The following is a 25699-nucleotide window of genomic DNA, read 5'->3' as shown; positions in this document are numbered from 1 at the left end:
ACAGGTCTTTCTGCCTCTCTTTGTGTCAGAGATTATAGGTATACACTAAACCACATTATGCACTACATAATAATTTATTTACATATTTCACAGCCAAATAAGTGACTGTCCAGCCCTGTATAAAGATGGAAATTTAGTCATTGGATTAGAGAAAAAAAATCCTTTAAAATATTACAACAAGAATAGCACAACTCAATACAACTGAGCAGTTTTAAGTGGTTTTAATGATTTTTCACTTTTTGGATATGATAATCCTCAAAGTAGCATTCAAAAATATAGTGCAAAATATTTATTCATTTTATTTACAAATAAAATGTGCAGTTCAGCTTCTTATCCTTGCCACAGTACATGTTATTCTTTTATGTGATGAACAGAAATTATGAGAAACATTTATACAGAAAAAAGTTAATTTTTAACCTAAGAGCAAAGATCTTCCATCAGTTATTTTTGTAGGAGTTACACAATATTTTTCAAACTGTTTTCAGTTGGAAATAAAATCCAGAAAGTCCAAGACAACACCAAAGAATTACATTGGAAAGTATGGTTTATCAAAACCATGAAGATAATTTTGCTGTGACAATCACAAAGCAAAGTTTTTATCTACATAGAATATAAATTTATTTTTTTTGCAGCTTAAACATAGAATCTTCACAATGTAATGGTTTTTTTCCCCCCTTTTTCTATACAAATTTAGGGGGAAAAGCATACTTGTATCTTCCTTTCCCTTTGATGAAACAACAAATGCTTTGGTTAAAGAGCAATCCGTGCACAATAGTGTTTTAACTTGCAAGGCAGTACTCCTTTATTAAGTTGATAGAATTCCACTAGCTGGATGAGATCAGTAAATCTGGTATGACCATCATCAAGGGTATAAAACAGCTTCCCATCATCTTCCAACTGTAAAAATGGAAAAACAAGATTCAATAAAATCCTCTTTTGCTATGGTATTTCTTTTTGACTGGAACACTTGCTTGAGAAGCGTTCTTACAGACCAATATATTCATAATCTTACAACTGCTGTGAGCAGAAGAAATACAGTAATCATTTACACAAAAAAAAACCGCAATCAAAAATAAAAATATAGGAAAACAATGTATTATTTGACTCCAAGTACACACCTAAAAGGAAAGAACAGTTAAGTAAGTATAGGAACACTTTTTCTGCACTAACAATACTACTTCATGCCTTTGCTTTGGAATGATAGCTGGGGTTAATATCAACCCTGAGTTCTTACAGAGTGCCATGAAGCAGCCAAGTTTGAAGTTACTCACAGATTTCAACCTCTGCTCCATTCACTTCCATGATTTTCTATCACTTTTGTAAGGTGTGATGAGGCTACACACCAGTGCAGTGGTGTGCTGGCTCGTATTAGCTACACAAGACACTACCCCTCACAAGAGTGACACACTTGCTCTAGTAGCTCTTTGTTGTAGGAGGAAGAATTGCTGCAGCTCTAAACACACATTAGCACAGATACAGAGGAGAAAGAAGAAACTTCAACAGATACCTTGAAATATTCCTATTGACTTTTAGATGCTTAAAAATTTTCAATCACTATTTCCCTCTTCTGAACATTAGCACTTGCACAATCTGTATTGCACTGTTGACTATACAATTTCTTGATTCAGTTCCTCTACTGCTGTTATGCCTAATATCAAGAAGATTGGTGAAATAGTGACTAACTGGCATTCATGTAAATATAGGATAAAGAAACCTATTCAAACTATTTTTAAAAGAAAGGGGGGAAAAAAAGATACTTTATGAGATTGAAAGAATAGTGAACACAGGATCCTGAAGCAGGGCTAGCACAGAGTAGCAGATGGTGTGCTAGGGAAAGATGCAACTACCCTACTTGAATACAGGGGAAGAAAGAAGACATAATTAGCTGTCTTACCTGTAATTAAGATGTTTTATATGAAGCAGCTGTTGAACTGCTTATAGCTCCTGGTTATTCTACCCCTTTCTACCATGACTAGAAGTAGTTTGTAATTTCTTTATTCTCACACTTTGACCAAACCAAGTCAAACACTGCTAGTTAAGGAATTACCAGAGTGAGAATGTGTAAACTCCTGTGCTCCAGCCAAGAACGTGAAAATGGATTATCATTCATTGGACTTTCTTTATGCATGCAAATTTCTTGCCAACACACTACAGGCAAGGACAGTAACAATTCAAATGTCTGTTATTCTCCTAACAAGTTAATTCAAAACCTTTAAATGAATACCAGACAGATTTCTAATTCTAAAGCTATCAATATTTTGCCAAGTAAAAACTCATATCAAAGTTCTGTTGCCCAAGAACCTTGCATGCTCTGCAAACTAAGAATGCTGTTACAAGAAAACCTTTGTAAGAAAAAGACAGTCCCAGAACTGTGTATCAACTCTTCATCTTTCATATGGATGAAACTTCAGGATAGAATCCATTGAAGTGGAATCACATCAGCTCAGAGTATAAAGGCTGAAAAATACCTTTAAACTAGCTCTCCAGTTTTCACAGTACAGGATCCCAAATGTATTCCATGTTTCCTTCTGAACTTTTTACAATCAGTTCCCTACTACCCACCTGCAATACCTGTTGCACAGGTTGCCAAGGTGAACAACACATTGGCATCTTTTTTACATGGCTGAAGTGTGAATTAGCAGGCTGCATACCCTATCTAAAAGGAGACATTTTTAAGTGCAGCATAACCTGAAGCAACCTAAAATACAAGAGAAAAATAATTCATTTAGAGATTGAATTGGTTTTGCCTTGGAAAAAGGCTTTGTAAATAACATTTGTTTACATTTAGTAAGAAAGTTTGCCTTTATAATGGCTGGAAACAGGTAAGAGGTTAGAAGAACAGTAGAATTTGAAATTCAAAGAAATAACCTTGATCTTATAAGCTATGAATTTATTACAGTAATACAAAATGCCTTATTTTTAGAAAATAATCACTTCATTTAGATCAGCAGCAACTGGAACCAAAACCCTTCCACCCTTCAACAACAATTTTCTGAAATCTTTAAAGAGCACCGTTCTAGCAAAAACAGAGCATGTTTAAGTCAGGGTACTGAGAACAGAATGAGGGTACTGAATGCAACAAGAAACTGAAAGAAAAGAACTGAAATATGCCAATATTTGGGGCACAAACAGCTTCCATGCTGAGACACTCTCTCTGCATTTAAGTGATCTCATCACAATTTTTTTTTCTGGTTACTAGCATAGGAGAAATTGCTTTACTTAAAAAACAATTCAAAAACATTTCCTCCAAGTCAAGTTTTGCAATGAAGTGATACAGGTCTTCTCAATGAACAGCATGGAAAATGTGACCCAAGTCTGTAGAAAATTATATCAAAACTAAGAATTCTTGATTCTTCCAAAGTTCCCACAACAGAAGAGCATGGTTTTAGCACAGTCTTTTGAAGGGAAGAAAAGAATCATCCATCTCAGAGGAAACTGACAATAACTGCAGTGTCCTGCACTTGGAGGAGAGAGGGTCTGTTTCCTGATAAGGAAAGCAAAAGTGGTCTCTTAAATTTGACAGTTAAAGGATATCCCAATGAAGTAGAATCATACACTGTACAGAGTTCAGAAGGTTTTCTAAACCACACAATAGTTATATCAAATAAATACCAAAAGTAGGGATTCTTATCAAGGATTATATGTTGATAATCCCATGGGATGCAGTACATAACTATAACCTTTGGATGAAGGAATCCTCCATATTCTGTACTTAAATACAACAAGATCCTGGACAATTCTTATAGCTAATCTGATCAACTCTTTTCCTCCTCTCAAATAATGCTTCAGTTTTATTCTATGTGAACTTTTTTTAGTGGAGGATATCAGCTACAAGCCCTAGGTAAGGCATACAGAAATTTGGTGAATAAACAGAGAGAATCAACAGATCAAAGACCAAAAAAAATAGTGCCACTTGACTAATTTCTATTGAGAAAGAGCAGAATCTGCTAAAAACTTCAGCAGGAAGAGACATGGAGGCTACAGTATCATGTGGTCTGGAATAAAGGTTCTTGTAAAGAGAGATAGAAAAGCTCTGGGTCTACTCAGTTATGTCAAGTATCTGTGGCCAAAACACAAAATGCTCAAGTACTTCTCATCTTATGAGAAGCAGCATGTAAAGAAACCCACATAAACCACCTCGTGAGACAGTGGAAGCAATGGGGATGGCTAACCATTCTGGCAGGATAACTGGACAGTATGTTCAACGAAAATTAACAGAAATATGATTTCAGTTTAGTAACTTTCAGCTTACCTATAAAGCAGATGGACTAAATAATGATTTTGTTTTGTTCCCCTGAAGACCTGTACATGAATATACCATAATAACAACAAGAGAGGTCAACAAAATGTTTGACTACAAATATTGAAACTATCCTGAACTGAAGATGCAGTGAGATATGGACACATGATGGAGGCAGTCCAAAAGAGATGATTTAAGAAATTGTGTACATACTGAAAAGTAAAAGGAAACATGAACTCCATTAATACATGATTTTCATGCCATCAGGATTGCTTCTGTTCCAGTTGAAATATATTTGTTTAGTTTTTCAATAAATTTTTTAGGATTTCATAATACTAGTCAAGCTTAGAATAAATCAAACAGCAAAGCTCAAAAACATTCAACTCTACTGAAGAATACTAATTATATTTAATGATACAGGTATGATGTTTACATCTTTCATAAAACAGCAAAAGAAAAAAATCTATCAATATTCTATCGCAGTTATTCAATTGTTTGGTTTTACAACTTCATATATAAACTGGAAAAACTTACTGGTACAATTTGAAAATGTTTTATTTTTAATCCATGACTCAGTGACAATACAAATGTTTTGGGGTTACTTTGGCTATCGCGTACCAGGAATACCCTAGAAGAGATGAAAAATTTCAAAGTAAGATAATTTGAAATACTTTTATAAACATCCAGTTAAAACTGTTCTAAATTCATTACAGCATGTATTAGTGAAAAGCATAAATATCAATTATGTAAGTTAGGCTTTTAATCAGTATTTCTCTGCAAATGTGTCACTGGGAATACTTTCTCTTAAATTCTTCTTCACCTTGTCTATTATGTGAAAAACATGCATTCTCAGAATAAATGACACTGTAGGCGTTAGTTTTTACACTGCATAGAATTACAATACATTTCTTCAGACTGAAAAGCACCCTCAAAGTTTGTGCTTTGAACAAAATTTTTCTTTGTACTCTGACTAGAGAAAACTTGAATTTTCTAAATCACAAGCATTATAAGGAAAATTCAAAAGGTAGATAAACAGAAATTTTACAGAAAAGGTAATGCAAGGCACAACAGAATGTTTATGAATCCTCATAAATGCACTCCCATTTCTGCACAGCAGCAAAATTCCCAACAAAACAGAGCTACACTCCGCTTGCTTTATGGAATCATTCTTCAAGTCATGACACTCTGAATGGCCAAAGGGCCACTGCAACTAATTCACTGATAACTTATTCCAACCAGAACATGGACAAACATAACCTTGCCATACTCCCATCAGAATAATTTGGCAAAGGATGATTACCAACATGAGACAGTTTTCACTGAATCACCTGGTTTGGAGTATTGGCAGAGAAGAGTTTGGAGGACAGGGAAGAACCTGATAGAGAGCTGTGGAGGGGAGAGAGTCTGAACTGCTTATACTGTACAGGTCTGGAACAGATATAGCTGACCAATGTACCAAAGAAGGGAAATGGAGCCACTGGCAAGCAAGCTCCTCTTTCAGGACAGAAAAGAAATGGGCAAAATGGACTTGCAGGTTTCAATCAAGTAAGCACTAGTGACCACCTACTCATAACTGTTTGTCCCACCACACACGAGAAATGAAAGCCCAGCTACTACATAAAAAGACACAATTTAAATGGAAATAAAAAAGCCAGCCAAAGGTTTGCAGTTGATTTTCACTGACTTCTGGCATGGATTCCAAGTACTAATTTCATTCTCAAAGTTTTTTAAGCGTTCTATTTTCTATCTTGTAAGAAAATACCTGGAATTAATAAATTTGGGAGTACATAATCATGCCCATTTCTGTCCAAATTCCAGTGCAGCGTAGTTCGGAGCCCTGTTACTAACGCAGCTCCTCCCGAGGACGGCTGTCGGCTGAGCAGGGGCGGGGGCAGGCACAGGGACAAGGACAGGGACAGCCGCCCGCCGGCAGCGCGGGCTGCGCTCAGAGCGGCTCGCTCCCACCACCTAGCGGGCTCTCCCTGCCCGGGACACGGACGAGACAGCTCAGCCCGCACCGCACACCCTGCGCACTGACTCCCTTATCTCATCTATCTGTCAGTAATGACTGGCGCTTCATTTTATTCACGAAACCTACACTGTAGGAATGTGCCGCTTTGCAGATATCCAAAATGGGGTCTCTAACCCAATTACTAGGATCCACATTAAATGATACACGATGTAATCGCTTTGATTGGGATTTAAGTTCCCATTCATTTGTTCTTTTAAAGCACATTTTCTTACTTCTTTCCTTGCTTTATCACAAATATAAGCAACATTTCTTCTTCTTCAGATAAAAAGATCTTTATTATTTTCTCACATACGATAGACCTACTTTAGTTGTCAAAGAACCTTTAAAAACTTTATTATGAAGAAAGGGCTGTAATTCACAGAACCTCAGAAATGTTGCCTGGAAGAAGCTTTTTAGACATGCTGGATGACTCCAGTCAAATTCTCCCTCATGAACTACTCTGAATGACAAGTTGGACATTTCCATGGGCCTTTTGGTAATGCCCTTTCATCAACCAGATGCTGATGAGTTTGCAATCCTTTCAACCATTTATCACTGAAAAGCCTTCAAACATTCTTTAGGGGGTAAAATCTAAAATACTACCAAGCAAACTTTTCTGAGAAAGTTGGTTTAACACCAGATCCAAAAACTGTCTTACTTCATAGCATGCCTTAAGATTGTTGCTGTCCCTAATTCTGTTACTGAGTTATCCAAATACTATAACTACTGTAGTTAGTTTATATCGTCACCTCCTTGTCTTCTAAAAGTCATCATGAATAACATATTTGTTGGTACATACAGTATTACAAAGGCCCTACTCCTTTGTCATATATACCTGAGAACTTGCTCAGGATCACCTTAAAAGGCTCAACATGGATTATTTCCTCTGCCCTCACTCCCAGAAACTAAAGTTTGTTTTTTTCCCATTAAAAATGGCAGCATTTCTGGTGCTAATTCATGCTTTTATCTCACCAAAATGATGTCACCTGATGTCATGTGTTCATTACTTCACTGTAACTCCTGAATATGTATCTGACAGCATATGAGCACTCCTATACCAGTGTTCTAATTAATTCCAGGCAGTCCACACAAAAGTATCATCCTTCTCAAAATCCCGCTGCACAGCTATGAATGGCTCCAAGAATATAACATAAACAACACTGTACTAAACCAATGCAAGCAAGGTATTCACTTTCTCATTTCAGTGCGTGTATAAGAAATACAATGGAAGATGCATCAGGCCTAGAATGACATCCTGCTCAAAAATACGTGTTAGATTCATCCCCATGTCCTGTTCCACTCTTCTAACAAATACAAAAATAAATGTAGAGCACAGAACCAGCTTCAAGATGATAAGCCAGGCTTAAAAACAAGACCTCGGTAATATAAAAAAAAATGGAAATACAAAAGTGGAAGTCCAATTAACAATCCCTGTGCTAGGTTTGTCTCCCTGTCCTCCCGTTCACTTTTTTTCCCTGGAGCTCTTTCTGTAGATGTAGAAAACAGTACTACAACATACTTAATCTAAAACTGAAGGAACTTAACCAGCAATGTGATGTTCCAGGTACCTAACTGGAAACAGACTCAATGAAATTGAGATTTTTATGAAATTATTCATTGAATGAAGGAGGCCCAAGTTTACATTTAATACAGACTAAGGATAAAAATGCAGGAATGAAAAGCAGGATGATTTGAACATAAAATACCTACTTGCTTTGTAATTTTTTAAATTAATATTTAAATGAAATATTTAAAAAATTAGAATCTTATCCTAACATTTTTTGTTTACTATTAAAGGATGACACAATTTTTAGTCAATTCATGAGAAAAAAAGCATAGTTTTTTTCCATGTCTGTCCCAGCACAGCTCATCTTAGAATAATGTTTTCAGGCTTTCTTTCACTCTTTCATCACTAATAGAGATACAAATGACAGTGGTGCCAAGGCTGACAGCTCCCAGAAAATCCTGTGCAAAGACACAGCTCTAGTGCTTGGCTCTGAACAGACGTAAGTAATCGGTCAGTGACAGAATCGAAGTCTTAGATCACCACTTCATTGTTTCCAAATGATATAAAATAGGAACCAACTGATCCCCAGATAGCTCTATATAAAAGAATTTATATTCCTATTAGGTAAGTGCAAACTTCCTTCTCCACCTCCCCCCAGTTAGAGGCACATGGAAATAGGAGTTGTTGGCTAGAAACACGTCTCAGAGAAGCTATGAAAAGAATTAACTTACCCATCTACAAGTCCATGCTGCAAAATAAGTCTCTGAGCCTCTTCTCTAGAGATTTTATGATGAAACCATGACTGAGATCTGTGTATAGCTGTAGAAAAAAAGAGCAGTGAAAAAACATTTTCCTCTCATTGAAAGAACTAGTTATTGCATTTCTCTGGCAAGGAATTAACTCACACATACCCATGTTAGTCACGGCAATAGGACTACCATGTGAGTTCAGTCGGAGACACCCTCTCCTCTGCATGAGAGAGAAGCAAAAATGTGACTTCAAAGCTCTTTTGTTTAAAAAACAAAACAAAACAAACAAACAAACAAAAAAAACCCAAACAAACAAAAAAAAAAAACAACCAAAAACTGAAAAAAAACCAAAAAAACACAAAACAACCAAACAAAAACCCCAACAAACAACAAAAACAAACAAACAAACAAATATAAACACCATATCAGGAAATATTCTGATAAATCAAAGATGTTTTATACCCGCCATGCTAATCCTTCTTCAACTGCAACTGAAAGGGCTTCTGTTGGATTTTCTATAATTCTGCTTCTGTGTCCTGAGAAATCCATTGCTACTAAAGAATTTTCTGAAATGCTTCTCTGCAACAAAGAAAAATAAGTTTAGTTTGCTCACTTTTTACAAGATTCATCATTTAAAAGTGAGCTTCTGAGAAAACATTATGTTTTTTAAGTGGTATTTCAAGTATTGGCAGTGTTTCCCATCAGAGCAAAACTCATTTTACCCTAGGGAGCATTTGTAATTCCAGTATGCTGCTTCAAAGCTCAATTTTACAGTCTGGCAGGACAGACCATCTTTTTGCATTACTGCAATGGATGACAAATACATCACTTTACCATAAACTGTATTTATGTTTTTAACTATAACTAGCCCCTTCCATGTCAAAACAAGTCAGGAAACTGTTATTAAGATGTCCAAGTAACAGGGGACAAAACGTAAAATACAAAAATATTATACACAATGATCAAATTTTAAAATATTAAAAATATTTCTTAGAAATATGTCAGATTTATATGTTTGCTATATACATTTTTGTTCAGTTTACCATATTTAAGTATTGAAAACAATTTCTATGGAGTATAACTTCTATTTTAATACATCCCTTCTAACTCTAATCACAGACTCAATAACTGCAGCATCTGTTACAAAAAATGCTTGTTTGTTTTTTTTCTCTCAGTAAAGATCAAATTTGTAACAACTGAATAAGAACATTGAGGCTTGACAAAAGAGTCCTAAAATTCCCCAAAATGTTTCTCAGAGATTAAGGTTTATAAAATCAGGTTTTATAAGAATCATGATGGCTCAAATGTTGGCAGGCACTGGAATAGCTAATAAATAAAAGAGCATTCTAGCACTCTGTAAATAAAAGCAACATCTGGACACAAGAGGCCCAGATTCTGTAAGGTTAGCAAAGCTTCCCAGTCCAAAAACTAGAGGAGCTCTGGTGTTTGTTTTTTGGGCTTTTTTTGCTTGGTTACAAGCATGAATATAGCTAGAAATGGAAGACAGCAATTCTGTAGTTCATGGTAATTCCTGACACTGCAGACTAAGTTCCATCTGAGTAACTCTAAACCCGTAAAAAACTTTGCAAAAGAAAAAAAAAAACAAGGGCAAATTATGAGAAATCTTTGCTTCTAGAACTCTTTGTAGCTGACATAGTTGAGAAATTAAGGAATGTGAAATGTGGAAGCAGCTTCCTTATGAAGTATGTTCATTAGCCTGTGCACTTAATCCCCAGATTATTCAATTTGCTGTTTAATTCATGAATTATACAAGAGTAGAAAAACAGTGCCTTTGTTAGCACTGGGTATAGATTCTGCCTGTTAGAAGCTATGGGAGCTAAAATGCACACAACAGTGAAAGAGGAGAGAATCAGTAGTGGCTCCCTGATCCATCATAAGAGCAGCAGCTGGCTATTGCAGCAGCTTCACAAAACACAAACAAAGACATGGGCAACATATTAAGCACATGCTTAATAAGAAATGCTTATTAGCAAGATCATTGAAAACTGTATAGCAAATGCATTTCTTAGGCATTTTATCAGCAAGAACTATAACAAAAGCTAAAAAAAAATCACCATAAAATCATTATCACAGATCTCAACAAGTAATTTTTATCCAATTCAGCCAACAAAAACCACAAAAGGGATATAAATCATCCATGAAAAAGTCTGAAATTAAATTACTCATAAAGAGCTGGGATAACATAAGATATTAAGAAATGGACAATCTCATCCAATCCCAACTACCCAACTGAGAAGATAGACAGAATATCTAGTATAGGCTGTTTTTTCTCCTAAACAGGGGAGACCATCTGCCAAATTATGGTTTTCCTCTGAATTCCAGTCAGTATTGTTCCAGCTGAAATTCATCTCAGGTACTTAATTTTTAATTTTTTATTTAAATCAAAAGAGGAAGCATACTGAAAAGGATTTGTTATAATCTTCTTATTTGTCAGCATATGTAACCTTGAGCACTTTGCTTCTGTTTTAATGCATTTATGGTTCTGCTGCTTTCTTTTCAAAATCTTCTTTCCATTCAACAATAATAAGCCAATGAACTCCCAAAATACTGAAGATTTTACAAAGGGAAAAGCCTTTTAACTGCTTTGTTCTAAGTAAGGAAATTAACTAATTAGCTCTATAGTCAACCCTGGCATCCCTAAATATTTCAGCAAGCATTCACACATGCAAGGTTTTGAAGCAGCAGGTCAGTAGTGTAATTGACACAATTTTCTTGAAAAGAGCACAATGGCAGAAACATGTTTTTATTCAAGGAGCTACTGTGGGACATACCATAGGTGCAATATTCAAAGGGCTGCAGCCACTTCTACCTTGATATGGTTGCATGTAATTCTGATACAGCTGCATCCCATACTAAAACCAGAAAATAACATGGTTAGCATTTTAAATTATAAACCTAAGCCAAGTAAGGTTTTTTTCCCAGATGAAAAAGATAGCACACGCTTTTCTCTACCACTAAAAACCAGGGACAAAAGCTGTTAGGTAAGGAAATATACATCATCATTGTTGCTGCTGCCTTTATAAATGTACACTTTGTATTAAATGCTATCCATTTAATATATCAACTGGCCTGTTCTATTTCATCACAAAGTCACATTTTAAAAGCATTGAAGTTCCCTTCTTGTGTATTCTTGCTGCTTTTTTCAATATTACTCAGCAATCTCACTGAATTCAGATGGTTACACAGAAGCATATACTTAATGTTAAATATTTTCAGAACTGAGGCATCATTCCATCCCTTACAATGATTCCAGGATTTAATCTCTCTCTTCTTGTTGGGATGAAAAAAAAAAAAAAAAACTTTCAAAGTACAAAATTGATACTGCTATTGCATGAGAACCTAAAATTATGTTACCTCTCTACTCACAGCATCAAAATATCACATAGCACACTTAAGCAATAAGTTAACCCTACACAGAAAAATTACCTTGAGTAACCTAATTGCTGTCATCCAACAGGTCCTACTTTGTTCATCATCTGCACAGAGCTGTTTCAGGTCTCTGGTTCCTCCTGATTTGTTAGGCTAGAAGGCCACAGCACATTTTTTTAGCATTAAAGCATATCTTGAAGATAAAACCTGTTGAAATAAAAGCCACTAATTCTCCTATTTTATAATAGACAGCTGAGTATTGCTTTCAAAGTCTTAAAGAAACTTAAGCTTACCTAAAAACTCTGGCTTGCTTTAATATGTATCAGAATAATAAGCTTGTACCTTAAAGCAGAATCCATAGCTTGTTGGTGCTCCAGAAATCTTTTTGCCTGTTAAAGACATGTACATATCACTATTGCTGAATTCACAGAAAAACTGCAGATGCCTTGGCTCCTAAAAAGAAAAGTAATGTAATACAGTTAGACTACTTTTAGCTAGCCTCTCCAGATAAGAAACTTGGAAGAGTACAGTAGTTATCCTGTTCCAAAACAGTCTTACAAACTGCAGTTTTAACCATGACACCATGAAACCTAAAAAGAGGCAGCTCAATATTCATTTCATAAGGCAAAGGAAAAAAAAAATCAAATCAGTTAGAGTTTATTCTTCCAGCGGGGGGAAAACACCCCAGACTACAAGTTATATAATTTCTGAGAAAATTTCCACTAGATTCAATCAATATAAAATTAGAGTAGGAGGCAAGTTTTGAGAACAGTATGCATTTTCAAACATCAGAACAAAATTAATTTTCATAAGCTGAAAAACAACATACTGTTATAATTATTGCCCGGTACCACTTCTAACCATTATCGCTACCTGCTAAGGTTAATTATGTCAAGGAAGCAAACAAAAGAAATTTGCTAAAGGATACAAACCTGCTCAATGAAAACTTTGGCAGGTAATTACAGAAAATCCAAAACATAAATAAACATTGGTTTGAGTAGTTCGTAAAAGGTTTCTCAACTCCATTGTTTAATATAAGACTTAAAGTAACAACATCAAAAATTTGAACTAGTAAAATGAAAAACTGCCCAGTGACAAATTTTGAGAATTCCCAAAGTTATCCTGTAAAAATTCTTACTTTATATAATTAATTACTATATCCATTTTTCAGAACATCTACTTCAGAAATATAATATTTGAAATTCATTTTAACAGGGTACTCTTTTATAAGAAATATCAAGCAGAATGAAGCAAACTTATCAGGCAAAAAGAAACTGCAGTTTCTAAGACAACACCTTCCCAGTTTCATATCTCCATATCTCTCTAGACTTTACCTATAATAACTAGATTTATTTTTTCATTTTTTATCTCTATAAATTTAATTATTTGGTTATAAATTTTGGTGGTTATTATTACAACAAATGATAAATACATACATATTTGCTCTGACTTCTCAGTTCTTGCTCTCTTTCTTTTTTTCTCCTCCCTTACCTTAGATGTACCTTTAGTGGAAAAATAAAGGCCAGATCTTCTCAAAAGAAAGTACCATTTTTTCCATGATTTTTTCCCCTGCTCCTTTGCATGCAAATAACCATGAATCTCAGGATATGTGCTGGAGCTAAGGAACATCTGAAAGAAAGTATCAGACATGCATTTTTCTTTTCCTCTGAAACCAGCTTTGTATTTCTTTAACATACACAGGGCTAAGGGAAATAACTCCTAAATACACTATCACACCACAGTGATTCAGTTATGATTACATCTAATCCCATTACCAGTACCTCTGATTTAAGGCATGTAAGAATGTTACACAACTCCAAGGTATGCTTAGCAAGTTACATATTTATATAGAACCATATGGTTTGAAATGAGAGCATTACTTCTGCAATATGTGAACTTCTGCAACTAAACCAGTGTAAGAAGTACTGATCCCATGCCTCAGACCCTATTTATATAAAACTGCTAATCAGTGCTAACAACAGAAGAAAAAAATTATGTCCCTCCCCTCACCCACCATGTTACAAAACAGAGAAATTAACTGACCTGAGTTAAAATCAGTTCAGCAAACCACAACTCTGAATTTCAAAATTGTGCAGGTCAGGCAGATAGCATTTTCAAAAGGAGGGAATAAAGGTCTCTGCTCCTGAAAGGTGCTTAACGAGGAGCTTTAGTTGAACCAAAACTAGAGAGACTGGGCAGTCCCCAAGACAGCTCCTACCTCTACTCAAGATATTCGGTGACTTCTCTTCAGCCATTTCATCAGACATTGTCAGAGTGCAACACAGCTCTTATCTTGCTGAGGCTTAGACAGTTCTACTCAGTCTGCAAAAGTACCCACTAAAAATGAGCTACCATGTTAACTTTACACTAACTCCATGTAATGCATTCATTTTTAGCACTCTTCTTCCAATAGCACTCAGAACTCTGACTCTAAACATATTAACCCAGAATTCTTCCATTTCCGTAAATGCCACAGAATCTGTTATTACTGAGTTCTTCAAGAATCCTTGCCCCAGGACTGGTCTATGGTATCATAAATTCTGTCAAGGCTTATATAGAGATATAGCACAAAGGGTCTTCTGGTCGGTATTGCTGAGTTTTCCTCCCACCCACTTCTCTTTCCAGAAAATCTTATTTGAGGAGTGAAAAAACAGATCACAAGGCAAGAGATGGACTGGTCAGTACTGGGCTCCAGCAGAATGAAAAAGTGAATGTGATTTTGGAAGCACACCAAGTTCTTTGGCCACTAAATAATACAGTCCAACCAAGATGTACAAGGTCTCTTTGACTTTCATTGTTTTCCTGCCCTGCAGTGAGATGCATGACTGTACCAGCTGCAGACCAACCTGAGCTGGTGTGAATGCAGTAAAACAATCAGGGCTCTACTAGCCAGGGAAGTGCCCCAGCCACCACCAGGATTGCATTATGAGCAGCTTCACTGCTATTCACCTGAACAGTTCAACTACAGTAAGCCTAGGTACATCTATCCACATGTGCTGCTGGCACACAGCAGTGTGCAAATGCAGTTTAAGCTATTTTAGCCACATTGAAGCAGACGGGTAGGTCTTGGTACATGATCCAGCTGTTAATCTTCCCTTTTGCCACTTACTAACAGGTTCACTGGTGGGAAATATACAGGCTGAACTGAAAAAGTATAAAATCCATAAACAAAGTCAAATGAAAGCCTTAGGAAAATCAAAACTAGTCAATGCATGCAAAAACAAAAGAGCATCTTTTTAGGCTTTAATGTCTTTGCTGAAACTAAAAGGAGTGGTTGGCTTCCTGCCTGCACAAGTGTCTTCCCCAGGATTTCTGCCATAAGAGCTTCAAACCAGAAATGCTGTCATGAAAAACACTTATCTTACTCAGCAGACCAAAGTGGAGGAGCAATACAATGCTAAGCTTCGACAGCCACTGTTATACCCATGCTATCAATTAAAATAAAGTAGCAGTAATGCTAGGAAAAAGGCAATCTTAAATCCATCTTTTCCTTTTCAAGACAGCTGAGGACTGTGTGAAAAAATAGAACATGAACAAGCTGTAGTCAAAACCATTAACTGTCAGAAGGATGAGCAGTAAAAATATTTCAGAGTGAGAACTGAATGTCTGTAATAAATGCCAAAAGTGAATGATAGTAGAAAAGAAAATTTCCTTGGGTTGTTTTTTGTTTTAGGTTGTTTTTTGTTGGGTTTTTTTTGGTTGCTCTTTTGTTTTGTTGTTTTTTTTTAAATGGAGGTACATACAAGTTTGTTATAGAATGGAACAGATCCCTGTTTATGAAGCTAAAAATAGGAGAAATTCTTAATACTGGAAGAAGAGGGGAGACCTAAATGACAGTATGTTGCAGACAGGGACCACTGGTTACACAATGTGCACAAATAAACTTGCACCCTCTTCCTCACAGTGAAATATATACTCTGATAAGTAGAGTGGTTTCAAATGCTACCACATCCTTCAGATACTGATATAGACAGCACAAATGACTTGATTACCATTTGATTAGCTCTAAATTAACTAATTTTAAACCAATCTGAACATGAAACAAAGCAAATAAAAGTATTTTGGTGCCAAAAACCACCAATTCCTAAAGAAATAAACAAAATATCCAATCAACCACAAAGTGAAAAAGAAAAAACAGAATGGGAAAAACTTTGCACTGTCTCAGAAAATGCAGAAATCCTAGATGTCACTGGCACTCTTAACTATAAAACTTATTTGTCTACATCTTCAACATTTTCAATGAAAGAATGGCTGCAGTAGCAGAAACAACAATATCTGCTGAGGTGGATGTTTCTTGAGCATTTATGCAGTGTTTTGGGGAGTTAAAGAAGCCAACATTATACTAAGACTTTGTGACCAACCATGTTGCATTTGAGGACTGATTTCTTCAAGATGTGATGACAGCTAACCATGGTCCAGACCAATACTACTGGGAATGAGCCAGATTTTTTACCCTGAACCTCCTGAGATTTGGGGGCACCTAGTAATTCCAGTGAAGAATTAATTCTGAATCTCAATACTGTCTCCTACAGACTTCAGTCCACCTGAGGTCTAGAGGTCTAGATTGGGAGGCCAACAAAACCTAGAGTGGAAGACAGTAAAGCAATGGAGAGATTAAAACAACATCCAGGAGATTGACAAGAGACTGAAATTCAGTGCAGGTCTGTTTCAGCCTGAAGCCCGGAATGGCAGTCAGGTGAGAAACTGGTTAGGGAAAGAGGGACTTACTACAGCAGAGAGATTAAAGAAATGAAAGCCTGGCTTTTAATAATGATCTTAAAATCTTCAAACTACATTCATTTTGGACATATTTTAAAACATCCAATTTGCAAAAACAGCCTAAAAGAAGTTCCAAATGATCCAGACTGTCTACCACTAAGATGTACATATAGCATTGTGTCTCAGAGCAGCTATACCCTGATCAATACAGTGACACACCTCTTTTGTAGGCTAAAGATCTTCATGGCAGCAATTAAACCTCTCTCTTTGGTATATGCAGACATTGAGTATATTCCAGACATGGTACTTTTACTTAGCACATACTAAATGGAGAGAAGACATGAACTTCTCTTGGTTTTGTGACTCTGTTCTACAAAGATGTTCTGATTCAAAAATCATCAGCCAAAATACTCACTCTTCCACTTCCAATGAGACTTAAGAAAAACAGACCTTGAAAACATTTTACTTGCTTACAGCTAAATTGAGAAAAGAACAAAAGAGTATCAGAAGTGATTTTTTAATCACTTGTAAGCACTGAATTGTCAAACTAATGTCTCTTTTGATACTTAACCAAGCACATCACAAATAATAATGCAGCCCATTAACTTGTCTTAATGAAAGTTTCCAAGGAAATAGTGACTCACTGTAAACAATTTATCCAATGTGCACAATGGCTGCACAATCCACCAAGGTATTCTTTACTTTGTGCTTATTAAGTTTTACTGGATGAAATACAATTAAACATACAATGCAACACAAGATACCAACAGAGCAGAGTTTGCAACACATTCTTCAAGCTACCAAAATGGCAAGTGACTAGATACATTTAGAATGATTCCTAACCTTACCTACCAGCTTTGAACATATTCTAGATCTCACAATATGGGTTTAAAGAAGTTCTGCACAAGAATATATGGCAAACAGTTCTCTTATAAAAGTCTGCATTTTTCTTAAACTACTAAATTACATCTGTGAGCAAAATATATAAAGTTCTATTAATATAGGGGACAGAATTTTTTACATTAAATGTTTATGCTAGACTACAAAATCTGTGTTATGTAGGTGGCAAAAGGGAAACAATTTTCATTAGATTTGTAGCACTTTTGAAATCAGAAAAATTTAATTTAGGTTTGTAAAAACTACTTACAGAATCTAGTGTGTATGCAAATTTTTTACTATGTTTGTGATAATCTTAACATCTTGATTAACATCCACTTTTATAAGGATATAACTATTTAATATGAAGGAATGCTTTGAGAATTAGTTACTAAAAATGGTTTTCATTTACTGGTAAATAGTAAGGTAGACTTTATCATATAGATTTTTTAAAAATTGTAATTTCTGTTTCTTATACTTCTGCCCTAAATATCCTGTGTTATTATATTGCCTTTCCAATAATTCTTTATGCCCAAAACTCATGCATAGGGTTGCTGTCTTAAGACTAGTGGAAGTTCTTCTTCTATTATTTAATTTTTCTAATGACAAGCAAACAAGAGTGATGTGTATGTTTCCACCTTTATTACTCATTTCTCCCCTCTTTGAAAGTAAGACGATGATCCCTGATATGGTCATTCTGTATTACCATTTCATTATTCCCACTGTAAATTAGAATCTTGTGTCTGCTCAAAAGATGACTAACTCTGAGTGACCTACCATAATTTTTTTTGATGGCTACAGTAGCCTTCAAGCTAACAAATCATACGAGTCAGTCTAAATTTTCTTCTCATTAAGTTTAACCATTTAACTCTTTTTTATATCCAGTTGTGTCACATCATCAGTTCTTTGGTATTCTACCTTAGCCTGCTGCTAAGGTTGTTCAGCACTCCAGCTACTTATAGAAAAAGGGTGGACATAAGATAGCTGCTTGGAAGGGACACATAGTTTGATATCTGTTGAGGAAAAAAGTTATTAAGCCTGTCTTCAGTTATTCAAAACCTACCAACAGATCCAACAGCAATAAGAAACTATGCTCACACAACACAGATAAATGGGAAATTCTGAGTTGTGCTGGTTCATCTTCATTCAAGGCTTACATACCTGTAATATCCCAGAGTGGCTTAGAGCTGCATTGGTCTCACTTGGAAAAGATATCATATGATCTGGAAAAAAGCTCTGTAACAACAAGAACTTGTATCAAAGTTCTGTAAAAATAAATATAAAACTTTCTCTTTGTATATGCAATTTAGGTTCTCAGTGCAGTGTAAGACACTGAAGATTCTCTTATTCAATAATTTAGGCTTACCTTAATATCATCCCAAAATTTGGCACATGCTATATATTATTTGCTGAAAAACACAGAATTTTGAGAAAACGTCTCTGGAAGAGGGTTTCAGACACCAATGCAAATCACATTGTAATATTTAGCCCTTAGTGTTGATTTTCTAGCAATAATTTCTGTTGCTGTCGACATAGAAAACTTGCCTGGGGATTCAATGTGCTACAAAGTAAAGAGGCCATACCCCAAGACACTGAAAAGTGCATCGTTTTCTGTTGTTTTCATTACACTAGAAACCCAGTAAAATATTTTGGAATAAACTTCCACTAACACAGAAAAAGTTGTCTCCGTTTTTTTTTTAGTCTTTTCTTTTACGTTTTATACAAATTAACAAAAAAATCTGACTACATCAACGTGGGGTTAAAAGTCTACAGTTAAAATGCCAGTTTCATTATCAGTGAAAGCTCAAGGGATAATTTATGGGACAGACCTGCAGCTGCTCTGTTCAATACAGGCATGCAGATATGACCATCACAAATAATGTTTTCTCAAGGTCTGGACAAGTTTGAAGTTAATATTCCCTTGGCTACCCAGTGTCCAGGTACTTCCATTTTTAATGAAATTGAACCACTGTTAGGGTTAATTTATAATAATTTATATTAATTTATATTAACTTGCTACAGCTGGGACCAGAACACCCAGAACTCAGCTCAGCTTAGTTTAGCTTAGTTTAGCTTAGCTTAGCTTAGCTTAGCTGCTGAAGCTGGTGTAGCTGCTGGTCTGCCAAGCTCCACAGCTGCTTCCACTTACTGCTTAAACAATACATAAACTTAATTTTTGGAGGCAACAGACAGAAACTGATGCATAGAAAGTCCCACCTGAATATGAGGAAGAACTTCTTTACTATGTGGGTGATCACACACTGGAACAGATTGCCCAGAAAGGTTGTGGAATCTCTTTCAATGGAGGTATTCAAGAACCCTCTGGATGCAATCCTGTGCCATGTGTTCTGGGATGACTCTGCTTGAGCAAGTAGTTTGACCCATTCTGTGATTCTGTGAAAGCCTCTTTACTAACTGTAGACCATCTCAAGCTGAAAATTTTTTCACTGGTATAGTGATAGCTCCATATCTGGGACAAATCAATCATGATTTGTCCAGAGACACATAGGTTAATCAAACAAAAAAAAATTCCCAAAACTCTCATATTTTTTGTTCTCTTTATATTTACATTTTTATCTTTTTTATAGATAATCTGAATTCCCTTTCACCTTTTACCTTTTAAGCCCTCACACAATTTTGCTATTTCTCACTTTTACATCTGAAACAAGCTGGCTTTGTAAGAGACAGCATTAGGAGTTGTCCAAAAACACCATGGAGCAACCAGATGGTAAGTTCCTTCCGCTGAGCCAGGACTGCTTCCATGGCCTTTGCCATCAGCCAAGGTCTGAATCAGCAGCATTAACCTTTGGCAACATCCCTGAGTTACAAGATATCTCTGCTTTCTTTCCATTCCTTATGTACACTAACTTTGGCTTCACTTTCACTTACCCCTAATAGGTTGTGGCTGCTCATGGCCTTTTGTGTCAGTTGTCATTTAACTACAGCTGGAAGAAGCTGCAATTGGGCAGTGCTGGGCCAAAACATTCAATTTTCACTTCAACAATAAAATCATATTTGCTAGAGGTGGCCCTCCTCACACTGCTTCATTTTATATGTTGTCACTTGAAGAAAAGTTCACTGAGTTGCAAAAATTTAATTTTGTTTTACATCCATGTGCAAGTTTCAATACAATTAAACCCACTGCTGCTCCCATTGCCTCCAAAAATAAAAAATGAACATGGATGTTTTACAACTGTAAGAAAGGGACCAGCCAAGGATCACATGTTCTACAATACATTCCTGTATTTCACATATTCCCTCTCGATTATTCCTTTTGACTCCTGTTACAATTACAAATTTAAACTCTGACAATCTGTGTGCAACAAAAAAGACTTTTTTTTAGGAACAGTAACTGCACCACTTCACAGATATAATGTTAGGACTTACCAGTGGATTTTTAAAAAACTCGTACTTTGCATAATTTTTTCTAAAATACAGTTTGGTTTCCTCTTCCATTACCCAATTTGACTGGACTTCCATCACTAATTCATGGTCCTCTATAGCTCTTCCTATAAGAAAACCAAAAAAATTTAAAAGAAAATGCAAAAGCAAATATCAAGCTCATGACTAGCAGAAGATAAAGAACTCTCATGATCTACAGATAAAGCAGAGCAAAGTTAAACTTCCATTTAACTCATTCTTCACTGAATTTAACCAATTCTTGAGTCCAAAAACAAAGATTAAGGATGTTATATGAAAATCCCATTTTATGACCAGATTAAATGAAGCAAATAAAACCATAAAGAAATTTAGAAAACAAAAATACCCAAAAATAGCAAAAGGAAAGTAAGCATTTTAAAACTTTGTACAGATTGTTCTACTCCAAAACCCATTCTTCAGATGCAAGGGCAAAGAGACACTAAAGAACTGAAGCTCTTAGTTAAAAACAGCATTTTTTTCCCAGCATTTTTTTCCTTTCAGAAAGTGCTCCTCTGAGATGACATTTAAAACACTTAAATGCTTGGCATTGTGACATTTAAGAAAACACCATTTCCTCAAGACTTACTTCTTGGTTGAAAAATATGACATTGTGCATCACCCCAAAGGATGGGTAAAGGTGCTGATATTTCTTTATTTTTAAGGTGTCACAGCAAAAAATATTTTATAACTGAGTAAACTTAGGTTTTTTTGCAGGAACTGAAACACTGAGTGCCCTCCAAAAAAAAACCCTGTAATCACATCCCTAAATGGTGACATGAAAAAGCTGCCCTTCAGTTTAGGTAGATAATTTTTGTCTTCCAACTAGACTGGAGAGGTTCTACCTCCCTTTCCATTATCTCTTTATTACTGCTACCTCCAACATGAGGAGCACCTGCTACACTCCACAACAGTCTCCTTAACTATGGGAAGTATTTGATGCACATGAAAGATTTCATATTGGAGTACATGACAGAACACATTTCAAAAAGCCTGTTCTCTAGCCACCCAGTGGTGAAAAATTTTAAATTACATAAAAAATAGAAACACAACGCTCAACACTATTGCACAGGTAGTGCTTTATGAGCCTTCCTAGTCTTCACAGACTACCTGGAAGAATGCAGATTGAAATCAAAATGCGACTGAAAGATACTGATGATATGCTGGCCAAGGCACTACCCTCTACCCAAAAGAAGAGCCCTAGAATATGTCTGTTCAGCTGCAGATGCAAGCAGAACACTGTTTACAGTCAGCACAAAAAATTCTCATTAGAAAAGGAAAAAATTCTGAATGAAGATAGGACTTACTTTACAAAGGAGAGCATTTACGGAGAACTGTTCTGTTTTCAGAGCCTTGCCTGCTGAGGGGAATTGCAGTGGAAGTATGGGACTCCCAGCACCAAGGTACTTGGTGGTAGGGATGACATGGCATCATCCAAATTTAGGCACATTCAGCTGCTTTCAATGATCTTAGCCATTGTGAAAGCCATTCAAAAAAGTATTTGAATTTAATATACTAGAATGAAAAGAACACGTACCAAAAAGACACAGTTCTGAAATATATTGATTTATAGAACTGCAAGAATAGCTGAACTTCAGATATTTGAAACAGAACCCCCATTACTACAAAACTTGGGAGGTGGGGAGGAAGGCTGAGCTTCCTGGCTGACAAGGCAGCAGCAGTGGGCTGGGTGCAGTGAGGACACAACCACCCCTAGTGTTCAACAACAGAGCTCTGCACCAAAGGGCATATACGTTTGTGAAAACTGAAATCTAGAGACTGTGGATTTATGCTTTGCTTTAGGTGGAAGTTTTGTTGGGTTTTTTTTTCCTTTCTAAACCTTCACAGCAGATACCTCCACACAACAATGAAGGCACAATCCAGTGATGTAACTAATGTCTGTCTTGATTAAAAGTAGAACACTCTGCTCAGCTCACTAAGATGCATGCAATTATATCTAATTCAGGAGTATTCAGACAAGCTACTCTTCCAGTGCTTAAGAATATACTTTAAGCAAGTCGAGTATGTAAATTCTTTCAAACAAAACCAGATCTAAACCAGTATCGTGAAAATAACTCCATTATTGTTCAGTACTCGAAAAATATATAGAGGATATCTCAAATTGTTCCTTTTCTTGGCCAGCAATGTTGAATTGCCAACCTCATAATCTAGAAAATTATCTTACTTTTAAAATGAAACATTCACCTTTTTCTCAAACTACATTGAAAGCAGCTGGAGCAATTATAAGACTGCATGCTGAATGAAGGTCTTCAGCAATTTTGAGAATATCAGAATATTAGGAAAATCAATTTTACTGATTATTTGATACTGAAATCCTCCAAGAAATCCTTCAGATTGAAGAAAACACACTAGTCAAAAAGTGTACTGTGCAAATACAGAAAGCTGGAGAAACAGTGCCACTATAGCACTGGCATGGGTTCTCAAAGGTATCTTCTTCAATTACTATACTACTTGAACACCAGCTACAATGTAAAATAGAGAAAACACTTCTGCTGTTTATATAATACTGTTTTCTAAAGCCATTTTGCTGCCTCTTCTTCTACAGCAGTCATTTTCAGCCTCGACCCAGATTTAACTCTGGCCTTACTCTGAGTTGGAAGCATCTTACAGCTGATACATTCACTGCAAAAGGTTACAAATATCTTTGAAATTTCATAAAGCAAGAGAAGAAATTTATATAACATTTGTGTCTGCCTTCACAGGATAAAGGAGTATAAAAGGGCAGAAAATAGTTTTAGCTTTTGTAGTTCATCCTTAAAATACAGCTGTTAAACATAATTGAGTCAGAGAGGCACAGTCAAGTTTATTTTCAACAAATGCACAAGGCCAAATTCCCTAGATATATCCAGAGAAAGGGACTCTGACAATAGCTTTTAGCCATGTTTAAATATCTGGGGGGGAGGGAGGGAGTGGCCAGGGAAAATGTTTGTGGGGGTGTTTGATTTTTGTTGTGGTGCGTACTTTTTTTTTTTTTAATCAACAGCACTGAAGTTACCAGGTAACTGGTATTCTTTTGAGAATTAAGAACTCCATGGAGTTTTCTATGTATTTTAGAATGCAGGAAGGCGTCCAGAACATCCTCTTTTTCAAGCCACACTTTGCACTAGCAGATGGAACTGCCCTTGAAGTTGCAGAAGTACTACCTTTTTTAGCTCTAGTACAGTGCCAAAGTTCAAGAATAACATGGAAATTTTGAGTGATGTGAAATTGTAAGCACATTTCTTTGGCATTTGTCTTCTAGTAGATTTTTCTAACATAATTTCCTATCAAATGCTTACACAATACAGCACTGAAACACAGAGCTGTAAAAGCAAGTAAGATTGTTCAACTGGAGATTCAGTTCAATATTACATTCCAACAGTGGGCTTCTAAGCTCCTCTCTTGCTAAGGAAAGCCTTTCCTGTATTCTGCATTTTCTACATCTCTGCAAAAATCCCCTTTCTCTCTACAATTAATTTGCCTTATGTTTTTTATACTGTAAAAGTACACATATACACTTCAAAAAGGAACAGAGATCAAGCATTGTATTTTGAAACCACAGATTTCACATTTTGAACTGTATAATAGACAAAGAGGAGTTTTACTACACTAGAGGAACACTGACAATGTGAAAGGATTTCAGAACCTCCTGTTACCAGCAACTTAAAATACTACACATGGCATCGCTTCAACACAGTTCACTGGTCCTGTGTGGAAGTTCAGAGGAATGGTTTTCCTTTAAAGTAGCACTGTCCCAGAGCTCACCATAAATCAGCCAAACTGAATGTAGTGAAGGAAAATACTGACAGCCCACTCTGATATTTTTTCTGAAAACCGTGTCCTATAGTAAAGATAACGTAGCACTGTGTAACCTCTTTTGGTCCCTGATGTCAGATATTTCACACAGGTGTACTGGGAACAAACAGGATTTTATTTGCAATGAAAATAACCCAAGACTTTCTAGAGATCACCAAGAAATACCACCCGTAACAGAGGAAGAACTGACAGGGAAATGCAATGTAGAGGAAGAATTTGCAGTGAGAACTTTAACTGTTAGTGTCTTCCAAATAGTTCTTACAGATGCAGATCAGTGTGAAGCAAATGTACCATGAAAAAAAATGTAGTTTATACCTATGCTTTCAAAAATAATCAGAAGCAACAACCCCAACAAGAAAAAATTCACACAAGATTTCCTATCATTTTATTTCAAAGCCTTTCTGTTAGAATTGTATGCTTCCATATGAAAATGAAAACCAAACACCTTATCTACCATCATATCATTATATATTATTAGTCTTACCTAAACCTGTGTGGGTAAGCTGTTCAAAGAGAGTCCAGCTGTGGTCATCAACATAGTGGTTCTTCAATATCAAGAGCTGACACACATCCCTGGCTGTTATATCACTTGGTACTTCCAAAGCTCTGCTAGTATCATCTTCACTATATACTTTGATTACCTGCAATAAATAAAAATGCTAAAATATCCGTAAGTTTAATCTTTGCTTTGGTTACTCCATATGTATTGCTCTCTCAGCTTCATGACTGAGACAAGAACTCACACACACAGAAAGCAACATGAAAGACAGCCATTCCTTTCTAGTGCAATGGCAAAATTGATAAAAAAACACCCAGACAAATCATATTCCACTTCTAAATTTGGCTACCGGATACCCCTTGCCACAGGACATTGGACGGACTGCTGTATTAGCTGAAAAAGAAACCACAGAGGATAAATGGTGAAACTCAAGAACTCTGTGACTGTAGAACTGTAGAAAGATTTGCTAAAGATG

The 25699-nt window shown here is 36.0% G+C and overlaps 1 protein-coding gene across 8 annotated transcripts in view; it reads right to left on the bottom strand.

Annotated features, from left to right (window-relative positions):
• Positions 1-206: 206 nt before the first annotated feature.
• The window catches only part of GRB14 (growth factor receptor bound protein 14), a 58698-nt gene continuing 33205 nt past the window's right edge, over positions 207-25699 (bottom strand). Inside the window, exons 3-16 of one of the 8 annotated variants that reach the window (XR_008840970.1) lie at positions 25210-25384; positions 20880-21001; positions 18654-18728; positions 13389-13526; positions 12240-12350; positions 11955-12050; positions 11300-11380; positions 8970-9086; positions 8670-8727; positions 8490-8577; positions 4775-4868; positions 4253-4302; positions 2563-2698; positions 810-897 (exon numbers count right to left, since the gene is read on the bottom strand). Coding sequence is in view for 5 of the 8 variants with exons in the window: in XM_056496643.1 (XP_056352618.1) it covers positions 751-897; positions 4775-4868; positions 8490-8577; positions 8670-8727; positions 8970-9086; positions 11300-11380; positions 11955-12050; positions 12240-12350; positions 13389-13526; positions 18654-18728; positions 20880-21001; positions 25210-25384 (1302 nt within the window). In the remaining 3 variants the exon portion in view is untranslated. Of the gene's footprint in view, positions 898-2562; positions 2699-3248; positions 4453-4774; positions 4869-8489; positions 8578-8669; positions 8728-8969; positions 9087-11299; positions 11381-11954; positions 12051-12239; positions 12351-13388; positions 13527-18653; positions 18729-20879; positions 21002-25209; positions 25385-25699 lie in introns of those variants that run through there. The other 7 variants (XR_008840971.1, XR_008840969.1, XM_056496643.1 and 4 more) reach the window with 7 other exon arrangements.

This window comes from Oenanthe melanoleuca, chromosome 7, assembly GCF_029582105.1.
Source record: "Oenanthe melanoleuca isolate GR-GAL-2019-014 chromosome 7, OMel1.0, whole genome shotgun sequence".
Lineage (NCBI taxonomy): Eukaryota > Metazoa > Chordata > Aves > Passeriformes > Muscicapidae > Oenanthe > Oenanthe melanoleuca.
The sequence above is the reverse complement of the archived record's forward strand: the minus strand, read 5'-3'. Positions and strand labels throughout refer to the sequence as shown.